General features: G+C 46.1%; 3 protein-coding genes across 4 annotated transcripts; 1 reads left to right on the top strand and 2 right to left on the bottom strand.

Moving 5' to 3' along the window:
• The first annotated feature begins 255 nt into the window (after positions 1 to 255).
• LOC128720226 (probable 6-phosphogluconolactonase) lies at positions 256 to 1,187 on the top strand. The gene is made up of 3 exons (XM_053813886.1): positions 256 to 417; positions 499 to 995; positions 1,056 to 1,187. Exons 1-3 carry the CDS (start codon positions 294 to 296, stop codon positions 1,182 to 1,184), a joined length of 750 nt encoding a protein of 249 aa, XP_053669861.1. The 5' UTR covers positions 256 to 293; the 3' UTR covers positions 1,185 to 1,187.
• Positions 1,188 to 1,262: 75 nt separating this feature from the next.
• LOC128720225 (sodium-dependent nutrient amino acid transporter 1-like) lies at positions 1,263 to 4,493 on the bottom strand. Of its 2 annotated transcripts, none has more exons than XM_053813885.1 (7): positions 3,977 to 4,493; positions 3,610 to 3,847; positions 2,885 to 3,000; positions 2,197 to 2,822; positions 1,845 to 2,121; positions 1,682 to 1,776; positions 1,263 to 1,619 (listed from the first exon to the last, which is right to left on the bottom strand). In XM_053813885.1, exons 1-7 carry the CDS (start codon positions 4,434 to 4,436, stop codon positions 1,527 to 1,529), a joined length of 1,905 nt encoding a protein of 634 aa, XP_053669860.1. In that variant the 5' UTR covers positions 4,437 to 4,493; the 3' UTR covers positions 1,263 to 1,526. The 2 variants fall into 2 exon arrangements, with proteins under 2 accessions (XP_053669860.1, XP_053669859.1); XM_053813884.1 differs by lacking the exon at positions 3,610 to 3,847 and adding an exon at positions 3,147 to 3,414 and having other exon boundaries at positions 1,265 to 1,619.
• A 987-nt stretch (positions 4,494 to 5,480) lies between these two features.
• On the bottom strand, positions 5,481 to 6,623 carry LOC128721133 (uncharacterized). Its single transcript, XM_053814855.1, has 3 exons — positions 6,470 to 6,623; positions 6,002 to 6,395; positions 5,481 to 5,922 (listed from the first exon to the last, which is right to left on the bottom strand). Exons 1-3 carry the CDS (start codon positions 6,621 to 6,623, stop codon positions 5,481 to 5,483), a joined length of 990 nt encoding a protein of 329 aa, XP_053670830.1.
• Positions 6,624 to 14,731: the final 8,108 nt, after the last annotated feature.

Here is a 14,731-nt window from a genome sequence, read left to right as displayed (position 1 = left end):
GGATGCTATTTCAATTTTCCAATGAAAATTATCAAATTTTTAATTGAAACTATATGTTGTAGTAATTTCGAATATTTTAAACATGAAAATATCGTTCATTTTAAAATTTATTCCATCTAGGCATTCAAGGGTTTCGCTCTAAATTGTGCATCCATCAGGAATTGTGACGTTCAAAACGTCAAGGTTTACGATTTGCGTCATGTTTATTTATGAACGTTATTCGTCAGCGATTAGAACGCACTATTCGTCATAATATCTTGAATTTAAACCGTGTTGTAACGTTCTGTGGTAAAATGGCATTGGGCAAAGCTATTTACTACACCGGCGACACCATCGCCGATGAGATTCTGGGGTTGATGGAGAAGTTTTCCAACGAAACGCTCGCCAAGCAAGATAAGTTCCGCGTGGGGGTATCAGGTTAGTACAAATGCTCTATTCAAAGTGAATTCAAAGTCACCTTAATGATCGGTCGTGCATGACTGCTTTTGATTGCTATAGGTGGCTCGCTGGCTGATATCCTTTGCGAGGGAATGTACGATATACGGACGGATTTCAGCAAATGGCAGATATTCTTTTGCGACGAGCGTATTGTACCGGAAACGGATAAGGATTCAACATGGGGAATCTTCAAAAGGGATATGATTGAACAATACGACAACATTCCGGAGAGCATATTCTTCCCAGTCAATTGTTCGCTGGACGTGAACGAAGCCGCCACAGATTACGAGAAGAAGATACGGAAAGCGTTTGGCATGGAAAATACCGCAGATATTCCTTCGTTCGATTTGCTGATCCTTGGCATCGGTCCCGACGGGCATACGGCTTCCCTCTTCCCCGGACATCCACTGGTCAAGGAGGAGAAAAAACTAGTCGCTCCGATCGATAACTCTCCAAAGCCACCATCGAAACGCATCACCATGACTTTGCCTTTGATAAACAATGCCAAAGTTTGCTTGTTCGGTGCCCAGGGAGGAGGAAAAGCTGAAATCCTTAAGGTAAGCACGTGTGCACATTGATTCGCGCGCAATTACTAAAACTTGTTCGTCTTTCTGCAGAAAATCGTAGAGGAGAGAGATAAATCCCTTCCGGCAACGTTGGTAGAACCTACTAAAGGGGAACTCATATTCGTGGCGTGTGATGCTGCTGGGGCTCTGATAGATGGAGATCCGTTCCGGCGCTCGTAAAATTAATCCTCAAGGAATTTGTATGAACGGTGCCTTACGTGTCCTGCTGCTGCTCCTAGTGACCGATGCATTTTAAAAACATAACCATAACATTATACATCTCAGGCCCGTCGGTTAACCCGATCGATCGCGGATGGCTTTTATGTTTTATTTTATTCTAACTTGTGAACAATAAATTACAATCAATATTATATCGTACGTATCACATAGCAGTAACACCATTGCGTTGCATTGAACGAATCAAAGACGACCGTGCTCGTCGGGGTCTTTAGTAAAAAAAACTTTAAAATACTGTGTAGTTTAGCCACCGATTTTAGACGATCGCATCCCATCTGGTAGCATTCAGTCTTCATCGATGAACTTTTTGTACTCATAATGGGTGGCAGGATCGAGCGGTCCCCAGGCTGGCGTTGGTTTCAGCGCGTTTCTAATTTTCTGCGAAACGCAAACCAAACATTAGGAATATTGCGTAATATTTCATAAAATTGTTGCCTTACCTCGTTCAACGTTTTTCCATCTTGCTTGTAAACAGCGTAGATACCCCAGATAGGTAGCTGGAGTAATCCAAACGCAAAAATGCACCAACCAATATCTGTAAAACAAAAAAATGAAAGATTAAATAAAGCCGATATTTGCACATAAAATAAGGGTTAGTCGTACCATACGCGATCGTTGGATAGACGTACTGTTTGTACATCAGAGGTTCCAGTGTAACAAGGTTATAGATAAGAATGACGAACATGAGCAGGGGAGTGATCCAACGCCAGCAGATCCGCCAGTAAATGTTGGGTCGGTGACCGAGCATAAATTCTGTATCCTTACACAACCGATCCACCCCGTAGACCCATCCGATCGCAATCAATTCGGCAATCGCGAGCACCAGCGCGATCGATGAGGCACCATAGTAATCGACCAGCTTCAGAATGTACTGGCCTCCCTAAAACAGAAGACGTTAGGTTTGAATGTCACGAAGGTGGTAAATGATTTCGCATGTGAACTTGTTCTAACTCACCGGTGTGACGTAAATACTTCCTAGAAGCACGCCACAAATGGCGATGATCGAGGCCGCCTGCCAGTTTCGCACCCGCGGGAACTGATCCTTAATAACCGTCATCACGCACGAGGTCATGGCCACGTTGCTGCCAATTCCGAGCACGAACAGCATGAGGAAAAACAGCACCGAAAAGGCTTGCGGTAGAACCTCAAATTTCGCTATCGCCTCCGGATACGAGATAAACGCTAGACCCGCATCCGATTTTACGACGTTACCCACGTCCGTCTTGCCGGTGACGTGCGCTAAATGGCCTAGAATGCCGAATATGGTGCAGCCGGCCAACAGTGAGGTGAAGGTGTCGATCGATGTGACGATCGTCGCGTCACGATACACGTTGTGGCGGAACTTGTTATACGATGAGTACATGATGATGTTGCCGAAGCAGATCGACAGCGAGAAGAAGCATTGCGTGACTGCGGCGTACCACACCTTGGGATCGTAAATTTTATCCCACTGTGGTTTGAGGAAGTACACGATACCATCCACGGCACCTGGGAGAGTGCATGCGCGGATCAGCAGAACGGTCATAACAACGTACGGGAATAGAGCGAGGAAGTAGGACGCCTTGCCGGAACTTTTAACGCCTAAAAAACGGGTGTAATTATTAGATGAAAGCAAGTAACATTGGGAGGGCAGCAGAAAGTACCTTTTATGAGGGTCAACAACACCAAGGACCACGACAGTACGAGGAACAATGTTAACCTTAGATCGGGAAGTCCAATTCCATCGTCAATTCCGTCCAACTCCTTCAACACGACCTTACTGCAGTGATAGGACAAAGCACATTAAAATCACGGTAAAAACTAAATTCACATCGATCACGTACAGACAGAAACCCAGACAGAGGACAACACCGATCACCACCAACGAAGATAGTCTAGGAAGAAGACCTCATCCGCCAAACTTACGTAAAGTACAACTCCGAACTACTGCTCACCGTAGAGCCGGTGAGCGTTTGGATGCCTGCCGTTACATTATGCAAAGAAGATTCGTTCACCTGCAACGGCATCATTTTTGCCTCCGAATCCACGCAGTTCGGTAGCCATTCCGATCGGCATCTCGCCCAAGGCAGGGGATTCATGAACGAGTCTATCATGTACCGTGCAATTAGTGCCATAAGCGAGGAGTAGTACGTTATTAGAGTGGACACCGAGAACAACTGTCCATAGCCAACACCTTGCATGCGCGGAAAGAAGAGTGTGGTAGAAGGTAGTATTATTCAACTCGTTGTTAGTTGTAGATGGTGTTCTATTTGTATTTTTTTTTAATTCGCTCCCAGTTAGCAGCTGGCAACTTCCAACCAGTTATACTTCCGACCACCGGTACCCTAAAATAACAGGGATCGATCCTACGATCGCGGGCCCAACTTACGTAAAGTACAACTCGGCGGAGGACGTCCGATTTACCAAAATGCTATCATTAAGCCCGGCCATAATGGTGACATTACGGGAGCCCGAGGGAATACAGCTACCAGCCCAGCTGTCCTCACACACGGCCCACGGTAAGATACTTTGGAAGGAATCGAACAGATACCGCAATGTCGTGGCCATCAGAGACGCATAGTACGTTGTGACGATCGTGGTGGACAGCATTTGCCCATAACCGACGCCTGGCTCGATCGATCGTGAATGTGGGGAAAAATTTGGGAGATTACGACTTGTTTTACACAAGCAAGACCAAGCTCTGAACACCTGTAAAACGTGCTGTAACGTCGCGAGAGAGTCTACCGTTTGCTTACCTCGCATGATGGGTGCCATATCGTACACCTTGACGCTTCCACGGCTGGAAAATTGGCCTATGATCATTTCCATGTAGTAAACTGGCTTGCCGACTAGCAGCAGCACGATGATGTACGGTATAACGAACGCACCGCCACCGTTCTCGAGGGCCACGAATGGAAACCGCCAGACATTGCCAAGACCAACCGACATCGCGATGCAGGACATCAGGAACTCGATCCCTTTGCCCCACTGATCGCGATCGCCGTTGACTGGCGTGGGAATAGAGCTAACATTGGGAGGTGCATTATCCGGTGAAACCGTCCGGTGGACGGTTTTTCCTCCAGCCAACTCGACATCCGTCAGTGCGACGCCATGTGCATTCTGCGGATGGACGCCATTCGGTGTATTCCAGCGAAATTGGCCCGCTATGGAGGGGCTGCTGTCTCCGATGAAGCCATTATTATCTCGTCCCTCCATTTTTTCGTGCAGCTTCGTACGGCTTTCGATGCCACACAGGAGATCGCTAGGGTGCAGATGCAGACACTGATACTACCTGCCGGTTGGAATGGAAGGTTATAAACTCGTCATTAGGTAACGTCCGGTAAAGCTGCTGCCAAAAGGTTATGGAAGATAAAGCATGATCGACGTTTTATTTGGCATCACTCAAACGGGGTAATGAATTCCACTTAATCTCATCGCCCGTCAGATGATCGCTTAATGGAAATGGCAAAGAAATTAGGCGAAACCTGCAGGTAGGGTAAAGTGCAAAAAAACACCAAAAGCCAATGCCTGCTTAATGTCCACTCGTAAATCGGTGTCCAAACGAATTTTGAAGGCGTTTTTTGCCAAACCCACCGTTCAATCGCTGCCAGCGAGAAGGTCCAACGCGGGTACGTTAAGGCAAAACAAGTTTTCCGCTCTGACGAGCGGTACCTTCAACCCTTCTAGGCGACCGGCCGATCGGTAAGGATTTACGGTTAGCGAATTTCAATGTCACCATAACGGACATTAGGCTGCCGGCGATGGTAAAAAAACCGGAGCTAAGGGGTCGAAATGCTCACGCGAGGGATAGCCAATGGAACTTGGCTTCGCTGAAGGTGAGTGAAGGTCAAGACCACGTCACGCATGGTAGGGATTACTCGATCAAGCATCAGGCGGCGAGCCTTCCGAAAGCGGGCAGGTAAAACAACAACAAAAAACTCGTTTTTAGTAGCGTCACCACAGCGCTGCAGCTTATTTTAATAGATCAACTTTCCCGAGCATGTTTGGGAATGTATAAAACATGCAGGGTGTTCAATAGGGTCTAGAACACAGGGACGATGTTTTGCTCGTTAACAAGGCTTTTTTTGATGATCTTATTCATTAAGGATAACCATAGTGGGGTTTTATCAAAACGCGGGAGATTTAATAAAGTTAAAATACACATAAACAGTCAGATTGTCTATTTGTTTAAAGAAATCACTTAATACTTAAAAGCCTTATCACAGTTCTACGCTGTTCAGCACAGTCTGAATAATGTTTTTACACGCCAATCTTTAGACAATGGCGGCGCGTTTCTTGTGACACGAACTCCCCCGACACGGCCCACGCTTTCCCAGCGATCCCGAGAATGATCTGCGTTATATTCGTGCCTTGCTGCAGAATGACACGATGATTTTCCGCCTTCAAGGAGCGACCAGGCGTCCACTTAACGATGGCGCCATCTCGCTGCAGCACGTACAGCAAGTTATCGCGGAAATCCAACTTCAAGCCCCACGGTCGACCGAGTAACCGCCCGAGGTAGGTGACGTTGGTTTTCATGATGATTTTTTGCACACCATCCTCGGGAAAGGCCAGCTGGCGTAGGTTCCGTATCGGAAGCGCAAACAGCCGATCGCTCACCGTATCCGCCACGTACAGCCGGTTGTGGTTGACAGCTACTTCTGCGAGCGAGATCGGATGTAACGTGGTGAGATCGTTCTTCCTGCAGTGGGCGATCGTTCAATGGGGGAAAATAAATGAGAATGTGCCCGAGAAGAATCAAAGTGAGGTTAAAGTCTTACTCAAACTTTAGCATTCCTATTGTGCGCTTGAACAGCGAGTACAGCAAGATAAAGTCCTGATCTAGCAGAGTGATGAACGCACGCGTATCTCCATCACTCGCTGGTACCGGATCAACAACGATCGTGTGGAACTGTGGGTTAGTGTCGGGACGCCTCAATCGGTGTTGAATCTCTCCCGTTCCCGGGCTCAGTAAACTCCGGATAACAAGCTTCGGTGGACAGCCGGAGTTGCGGAAATCTGAACCACAAAGCACCCAAAGTCGCGCGAGACGATCGATGTCAGTTCCCCGCACGTGGGTCAACCCTCGGCAGGACTCGCCATCTTCGTCATTCGATAGCACACGAGGACGTTGATTGCCCGTGTTCTCGGGCCAGGTCGCTTCCACGAGAGACACTGCAGCATGGAATGAATTACACATAACCAGGATTAGGCAACGGTTGATGAGTCTTCGCTGGTTGTTCACCTACCGTCTGGTGACTCAATCGTCAGGAACGCCCTCGAATGGTACAGGGAAACGTGACGAACGCGGAACCGATCAATACCCACCGGCCGTAGGTCCCACGAGTGGACCAGCAGTACGAGAGCACTTAAAAGCAGAGCGCGGAATATGCGACACTCCATCGCGGACTGAGGCGTGCGCCACTTGACGCGATACGGTGCGCACTTTCGGCCACTTGCGAGGGTCGTGTGGCGTGGCGCATCGTGTTTTTGCTGACGTCTGCGCTTTTAGTCTGGGTCGCGTGGACATCGAGCGAGGAATGTTTGACAAATTTGACGCTGGCAAGGTCGCAGAAAGCTAGCCAGACGTCGAATGGGGGGTTCCTTAACCGATGGAAACGTGAAGCGAACCACAGTGTGGTACAACGCGGACGGATCGGTATTAATCGGGGTTAAGTGACTTGAAGAATAACTGCCACGATCTCAAGATGGCACGGATTTCGAAGCATGTTTTTAAAAGTATTGGATCGAAATTCGTTGGACAACTCTCAAGGGACGTAATGTACTCTTGGTGAGCTCTTGAAACTGTTCAAGTGAATGCATAATATTTGCAAAAAAAAATCTATGATATGATCAATTTATTATTGATCAGTGTATTGCCGTTTAAACATACCCGTTTTTGATAATTTGATAGTGAGCATGGGACAAAAAATGGTCAAAATTAATGTCCATTTACTGGTGCATATTTGACATATGTCTTGTTGAATATAATCTTTTGATTGAGACAAAACAAAGCATTAAGAGCTTTATATTATCGAGTTTTTTATATTCAATTGATTAATATAAACATTATATTAACGCAGTATCGTTACAACCTAAATTATTTTATTCGGTTAAGAGGCGAATGCAGCCCAAAACGGCTCAAAGTCTTTTTAAAAATAATATAATAAAAAAAAGTTCAATCGCTGAACTATCTCTTAACTTTGGCTAACACACTTTGAACTGTCCCTGAACTACCTCTTAACATTAATTCTTACCGGCATTAAATATGATCAAGGCATTAACCGGCATCAAGTATGATCGTTGAAAAGAGGCTGCAGTTTTACTGAGAAACTGTTTTGTAAGTGTACGACTTCAAACTTCAAAGAATCAATCAAAAAACTCCTCCATCTACTAGCCATGCAGCGTCCTGGAATCATACGCCTATGAGAATAATAGCAAATTTACATATGTAAAACACCGGTGCGTGCACGTCACCGTTACCGTTTCTCACACCCTTACCACCACGTAAGATAACATATGCGTGCTGCGCTCGGAACCAGTCCAGCTTTTATGAGATGCAGCACATTAAATTGCAGTCAGGTTCACGCGCGCGCGCGATCGCACGCCGGAGGTGGAAATCGGTTGGCAAATCGAACGCTTGCGACGAAAACTCATCAGCGTCTCTCGTTGATGGCGCTATTGTCGGTATAATTGCCGCCATGGTCGAGAATACTAAGTGACGACGATCGCTACGAGCGACGGATCGTGCGTTTTCTTTGACCATGGAGACCTGACAGCGGACGATCTACGGTTCTTGCCAATGCTACATTCCACCGCGATCTGCTGTTCTGCCTGTATGGTGTAGGTCAGAGCTCAGGTCAGAGGGGTTTCGAGGAAACAAGCCCCAAAAGCACGGGTTTTGGTTAATCACTGGTTCGTCAGTGCGATAGAACAATAAATTGGCGGTTACACAAGAGACACACGGGCCGCTCACACCTTCTCGGCATCGCGATGTATCGCTAGAATGTGTGCTGTGGCCTTGATGTTGTGCACGTGAGCTGCGTTTGCGTTACTCCGGTGTTTGAACATATGATCGAGCTGTGCATTTTGCTAGTGGGTTGATTATCAGCTGATCATCATGTGGATAACCTGAACTAGCGGAGTTTGTGGTCCACGTTGCTTTCGATGGATACATAATTTTCGACCTTCGTTTTCTGACTCTTCTGAAAGTGTTGAGCAAAACGAGCTTACTCTTAAAGCGAGATGTGGGCTATGAGGAATATCTGTTATTGATTTCAAAGAATATTGTATTTAACCATGTTTTTTTTGCAATCCTTATGATTAATTTGGTAATTGTCTAAACGACAAAAAAATGTCAAACATGGATCATGAAAATTCTTAAAAAATAGTGACAAGATCGGTGTCACGATCGTTTTGTGTTTGCAAATGATTCCTTTATCTCAAATGACGATTGAACCAGACATGATGTCACCGGAATGCGCCTAGAATATAGGAATAAAATCCGACGTGCAAACTCTTCTGCGTAAATATAAGAAAAGTAAGACTGAGTGTTCTAGGAAACCCTGTATGCATATTCAAGACGTCCAAAGGCAGCCAATCGACAGGCTTTCGATTGCACATCAGCAGTCTTTTCGAGGTCGTGAGCTTTACCAGCCACTGGGGACGGTTGAGCTCGTTTCAGCTATGTTCCGATGTGCACGAAACAGCAGCACTTTGGCGCCAGAAGCACGCCAACCATCGGAAGTCACGTTGACATTCACCGTGCCATCCGGCAGCAAACATCCAGCCAAGGGTTGCGCGTTCGGGGCCGTTTATTGCCGCACAAAATCGACGGCATAAAACCTCGGCTACCCACCCGGCAACGCGATAAAGCTCTTTGTTAGGCGCTTGTGTTTCCTCTCGGCGTGTACAAAGCCACACGACCTGAAAAATTGCAGGCGCTGTAATGATTTTACAACGACGATCTGTCTTATCTTTCGCGACCTCAGCAAACGCAGGCGTAAGTAAAGCGCGATCCAACCGTCGTTTGTCTGCTCCAAATTGGAGGATCATTGGAGTCGTGTGATGGAAATGATACGTCAACCCTTTATTTTCCCAACCCCGAGGTCGACATCCGTAGGTCGTGTACCGACCCAGAAGTGAAGGAGTGGTCTTGTGTTTAAGGCATTGATCCACTTTAACCCAAACCGGAACTTGCCCGACACGCAACCCACCATAACCGTGGAGGACATTCCGATGTAACGCGACACGAGGAAACGATGCTGGGGGCCAATTCCGTTCGATCGGAAAACAACACCGATCTTGAGCGGGTCTGCAGGAAAACACCCACCATACGCGAGAGGTGGGATCGATATGTAAACTTCGAAGCAATGAAAAACAAACACCCAAGGGTGTTGGGTGTTTGTATTGTTAATAACTGTTTGCGCAGCTTTTTTTATTTGTCTCCCAAAACCGATCAGCTTGGTAGTCGCATCATTAGGACTTACGGGTGAGTCATATTGCGCACAAAGAAGTATTTTCCGCTGGCGGAAAATCCCTCTCGATGTTTGTTCTGTTATCTCGCAGCCATGAAGGTATGAATGCAAAAATAAATGCGCTGTTGAAAGTGTTTAAATTACGGTAAAAATCGTCCCCAGACTGTTGTGGGTGTATTTTTACCTCAAAGTACATTCCATGAATTGCTCCAGCCGCACGCAGAGACGTGATAAGAGTTTTATCTCTCATCGTTCTCAATTGTTTCTTATCGCGAAACGGCCGTAATAATGGTTTATGGCAAAGAAACGTGATTTTTACGATCAGCACCATTGTTTTTTTTTGCGCCATCTTGGGTGCTTTTCCTCCCTTCCATCTATGCCGATCAAACACACCTTCAAAGTTCTCAATACAAACCCCCCTCATCATTAGGCTCACAAACGGAGTCCATCAGAACAACCTTGGAATTCGTGCCAGCAAGCCCTTGGAGTGGCTTTCTACCACGGGTACGAGCGGTCGATCTCGCTTGATCCACTCATCAAGTTATGTAAATTATGCTACCCTACCAAAGCGGCCAGTTATGGGATCAGATTCTGCAGCCGAGCGTCGGATCTCGCACGAAGCACCGTGCGGTAATAGAAATTCATCCGCTTCGTTTCGTTTCGATCGGCTGTAATCAACACCCCGATCAGCAAACCCCCTAAAAACGTAAACGGCCTGCACGTGGCTAGAGGGTGAATAAAGCATAACGCGGTGTGGCAAAAAAGAAGCTGGGGGGGAGAGCAAACAAACAAAAATGCTTCTTGCCCAATCCGATCACAATCATATTGCTACTAAATCATTTAGCCACACGTCGCCCTGCGGAAGGTGTGAACGATGGTTTGTTTGCATAATGCCCCGGGGATCGAGAGCGCATCGTGGCTTCGTGCAATCGATTATGTTACCAAACGTCGCCATCTTCTCGTCTCGAAGATCACTGCTGGCGCTAATGCTGCATTAGGTTTTGCTCGCATGGGAACCGCAAAAAGGGAGAAAAAGTAATAATCAGCTCGCAACGCAAGGCCAGTGCCACAATTAGGCATCCCCGATCGGTTCGCATCTGTTCGAGCGGAAAAGGGTTCGTTTGGCCAGCCCCAGCGTGGTGGCGGTCGTGATCACCCATATGCGAATATAAGCGGCGGAGCACATGGTCGACGATGGAGCTTTTTTGTTTTTCTTCTTGCGTTTTGTTTTGTTTTAACGATCGCACTCGTGACGATGAAACCGATTGCGGTTTTTCCGTGGGGCTACTGGGCATCAAGATGTAGGCCACTCTAAGGCTCGCTCAGGGACGAAATTGGTTTCATCAATGAAATTAGCGTTCGGTGGAGATGATTTCTTGCCTTGTGACATCGGTGCAGTAAAGTGTTGGAACTGTGAGCGAATAAATCATTGAACAAGCGGAATCGTTTTCGTCTGTGCATGAAACATGCCCAAAGGGTTTTAACATGCAGCTGGATCAGAGTTTTGGAATATTCAGTTGATGGAAAGAGAATAAAATAATGTGTAATATGACTTATTATTTGATTAAATTAAAATAGAAAAATTTTGAATGTACTTCTTACGACTATTTGACTTACACATAAAGAATGATGAAAAATCGAGTAACTTGTAGTTTCAATAACTTACAAATTTTAATTTTAATTTAACTAATCATGTTAACCATATTATCGATTTGGTCTATAGTTTCTATTTTACAAATTAAAACACAATTTTTTTAAAGCATCCGTTGCTAAATTCATGATCAAAGTTATACTAAAAACTTTTAAAAACCTTTTGTTAGCCTTCATAAATGACATAAGCTTAAGCCACATTGCTTTTACATGCAAGCCGTGGTCGCTCATAAAAGCTGCCCAGATACGTGCCACAATTATGAATTATGATGCCGGCTGTACGGAATTACTTCCCGTGGGGCAAAATCCGTCTCCAAGCTGTGGTTGTTCGCTTTTGAGCAAGACCAGTCAACTTTGTCACCGCAAACTAAACATAAAACAGCAATCTACAGACCGATTACAATATCCCAACGCGAATGGAGCGCTCGATCATTCTTGGAATAATGCAAACGCATGGAATCATCCCATCACGTTGCGGGAAGTTGCGTGATCGACAAGAAGCTATGACGCTTGAGGTTCTATTTATGAATACCGACACGATAGACAAAAAAGAGCCTTAAACTTCCAGCCCGTTACGCGTCCTCAATGGTTAACTCTTCCGGTTCTCGTTAAAGGTCTCAGATCACAAACGCGCGTGGATTATTGCTTCGCCAAGCCCCGGTTTTTTTGTGTTTTCCTTTAAGGAAGTTCAACATCCAATCCCGCCTTCAAACGTCGCACGTGCACACCGTTTGCTGAATATGCTCAGCGACATGATCATGAACGAGTACGAGAGGTGTGCATCGGTTGCACGCCTGCACGCTGTTGGATTTTGTTTCCCGCCTCAATTTAATGCTTCAAGGAAAACTGGTGCATGCCACTCGATTTGCCCGTGGCCAACGGGAAGCCGCTTAACCCCGGGAGTGCTAGAACGCGGCCGTTCTAAGTACCCCCGGCCTTCCGAGTATCGAGTCGCATTTTTCTCCCTTTCGCCTGTTCTGATTGATTCTGTTCTTTTTTTTTTTTGCGCGTGCCCTCCTTCAAGCCGGCTTGGCAGGGGTTTGCGTGTAGGTTCCAGTACTACTTCCTGTTTGTAGCCCGGCAGGTTGGGAGTGGAGTTCGACCGGGCTTGAAACAGGTTCACGACAAAGAACCTCCTTTTACCGACACCGCGATTGAGCTGAAATTGATCGGGGCCGGCTCAGGTGGCCGTTTCGGTTATTGACTTTTTTATTTTCGGGGATAACGCGACCCGCGGCAAGAACTCGCGGCGCGTGGTACGATGGGATGATAAATAGCGCGCGATAAACAACGTGTTTATTGCTCGTTTCGTTGCCCGAACGTTCGCCATGAGAAATTAGTTCCATTTCAGTTCATGACACTTGACGGCGTATGATTGATTCGAAGCGAGGCAAATTGTATGTAGGAACAAGCAGCAAGTGCAAAGGCTCGATAATTTATGCTTAAAAATCAATGCCTTCAGAGGGTTGTTCATGGAGCTATCTGGCCAAAACTATTATTCTGTTTGATAGTAGCACATGAGTAGTTTAAAATACATAGGTTTTTTTAAAGAAGATGCTGCACTATTCAATTTAAAACTGGCCCATATCTGGAATGTGACGGAATGGCTCTAAACCCGCTACTAAAACGGATGCTCATGAGGTTTAGCTTCACATGAGCTGGAATAAGTAACCGTGGGTAAAATGAATCGAATGCAACGTCATCATCGCGTAACATTGAACTCGATTTCACTCGGCCGAGTGGAGTTGATGGCCAATCAAACAGCTTAAACCGAGGGTTATAGCGAGAGCAAAAAAAAAAGGCACATTTGGGACCTTGTTTACCTGCGATCATTACTGCTGAGATGTGAAGAAGCAGATACAGCAGGGTTCCCAAAATGATGGGCTTAAGTAGGTAAGTGTTTCTTGTTTGATTTATGACTTAACTGCTTAAATTGAATTGCTCCTTTCGATCCTTAACGATCCGAAATGGTTCTACAATACCGCATGGGTGAAAATATTGTGTACGGAAATACGCGCCCTCACAGGCTTCAAGATTATCCTTAAGGAGCGCATTTACTTACCCAACCCTATCTCGTGTGTTGCATGTGCAAGTGAGGAGACACAAAAAAAATCCAAATCTGATGTTCCTTCGGCAGACGGGACGTTAATTACGGGTTTTCGCAACGATGACCGGCAAAATGAGCTCCAAACGAACGGACGTTTGTCCAGCTGCTTGGTTATGATTCGCAAATTGTACGAGGTTTTTATGATCGTTTTTTTTCTGTGAGAGTTTTTATTTTTATCTCGTATTGTTAAACTACGCGCCCTCCTCTCATAAAGCAACACACCACCCGCACGGTCGAAGGTTGCTGTTGGATGAGGATGAACGAACCAAAAAAAAAAGAGTCACTTAATGCTTTTACACCGTAATTGCTCACAAATGGCTGGCCAGTTCGCGGAAAGCTTTCGAGCAGCTTGGTGACATTGGCACTCGATTGATCTACAAACACTCCGCGGGTGTGCTCCGTAAACGCGCGCTCGGAAACAAGAGCATTAATAAAAGACAAAATGTGATGAAAACACATTCATCATATCATCAACAGGAAAAAGCACTACACTTTAACACATGCTTGCACTTAAATGGAGGGAAAAATCACACGAGACACGCAAATAAACATACGCACGTGCGCACGCAAAGGTGATCCTTCTGAGTAGCAAAAGTCGCTTCTACTTCACTCAAGATGAGCGATGGAGCTGCTGGAAGCCGAAACGAATTTCAGGATCCTAAGCCCGCTCACGGTCCGTGTAGAGGTCGTTCGATTCGTTGCAGCCCGGTTTATTAGGCGTTCTTTTGTTGGCCGAAATGTGCGCGAAGGTAATTGAACTGCGCGAGCTATCGAATGGGGTTGGGGCGCGAATTTTTGACTATCATTACACGGTCGAGCGGATGTAGAGGCGTTTGTCGGTTGACGCTGGTCGATGGCGTACCGGCTGCTGAGTAAACCGAACGCGGTGGCTGCTGGATTGAAACTGAAAGTCGGTTGTGGCGTGCGGTCGGCTTTAAGCTGCTCCGTATCGCTGGGCTGTGCTTAGGCACGTTTAATGTGGCGGTTGACGCAGTCAGGCGTTTCCGCCAGAAGGAAACTGAAGCTTGCTGTTCTCTTGGGCTATTTGAAGGATCCTGAATGGCGGTGTTTTTCGCATGCGATCGAGCTGATCGATCGTGTCGGGGATAGAATTTTAGAGTTAAAGATATCGATTGTTTTCGAATTTGGTGTTGTAAAGCTTCTTTTCGAGCAGTTTGAGGACTAATTTCTATGATATTCCTTGTTAAATGTTCTTTTGAAACACAAAAATACAGTAATAAATGGTTTGTTTAAAAAGCTCAAATCGAAAGCTCAAA

Source organism: Anopheles nili, chromosome 2 (genome assembly GCF_943737925.1).
Source record: "Anopheles nili chromosome 2, idAnoNiliSN_F5_01, whole genome shotgun sequence".
Taxonomy (NCBI): Eukaryota; Metazoa; Arthropoda; class Insecta; order Diptera; family Culicidae; genus Anopheles; species Anopheles nili.
The sequence above is the reverse complement of the archived record's forward strand: the minus strand, read 5'-3'. Positions and strand labels throughout refer to the sequence as shown.

What these genes read in the sequence shown, in the direction of transcription:
- LOC128720226 (XM_053813886.1), top strand. Translation starts at nt 294, where the DNA reads ATGGCATTGGGCAAAGCTATTTACTACACCGGCGACACCATCGCCGAT. An exon ending in GTTCCGCGTGGGGGTATCAG is followed by an intron (nt 418 to 498) that starts GTTAGTACAAAT and finishes TGATTGCTATAG; the next exon opens with GTGGCTCGCTGGCTGATATC. An exon ending in GAAAAGCTGAAATCCTTAAG is followed by an intron (nt 996 to 1,055) that starts GTAAGCACGTGT and finishes GTCTTTCTGCAG; the next exon opens with AAAATCGTAGAGGAGAGAGA.
- LOC128721133 (XM_053814855.1), bottom strand. Translation starts at nt 6,623, where the DNA reads ATGGAGTGTCGCATATTCCGCGCTCTGCTTTTAAGTGCTCTCGTACTG. An exon ending in GACGATTGAGTCACCAGACG is followed by an intron (nt 6,396 to 6,469) that starts GTAGGTGAACAA and finishes TCCATGCTGCAG; the next exon opens with TGTCTCTCGTGGAAGCGACC. An exon ending in ATAGGAATGCTAAAGTTTGA is followed by an intron (nt 5,923 to 6,001) that starts GTAAGACTTTAA and finishes CGCCCACTGCAG; the next exon opens with GAAGAACGATCTCACCACGT.
- LOC128720225 (XM_053813884.1), bottom strand. Translation starts at nt 4,436, where the DNA reads ATGGAGGGACGAGATAATAATGGCTTCATCGGAGACAGCAGCCCCTCC. An exon ending in TATGGCACCCATCATGCGAG is followed by an intron (nt 3,415 to 3,976) that starts GTAAGCAAACGG and finishes CGCGCATGCAAG; the next exon opens with GTGTTGGCTATGGACAGTTG. An exon ending in AGTTCGGAGTTGTACTTTAC is followed by an intron (nt 3,001 to 3,146) that starts GTAAGTTTGGCG and finishes CTATCACTGCAG; the next exon opens with TAAGGTCGTGTTGAAGGAGT.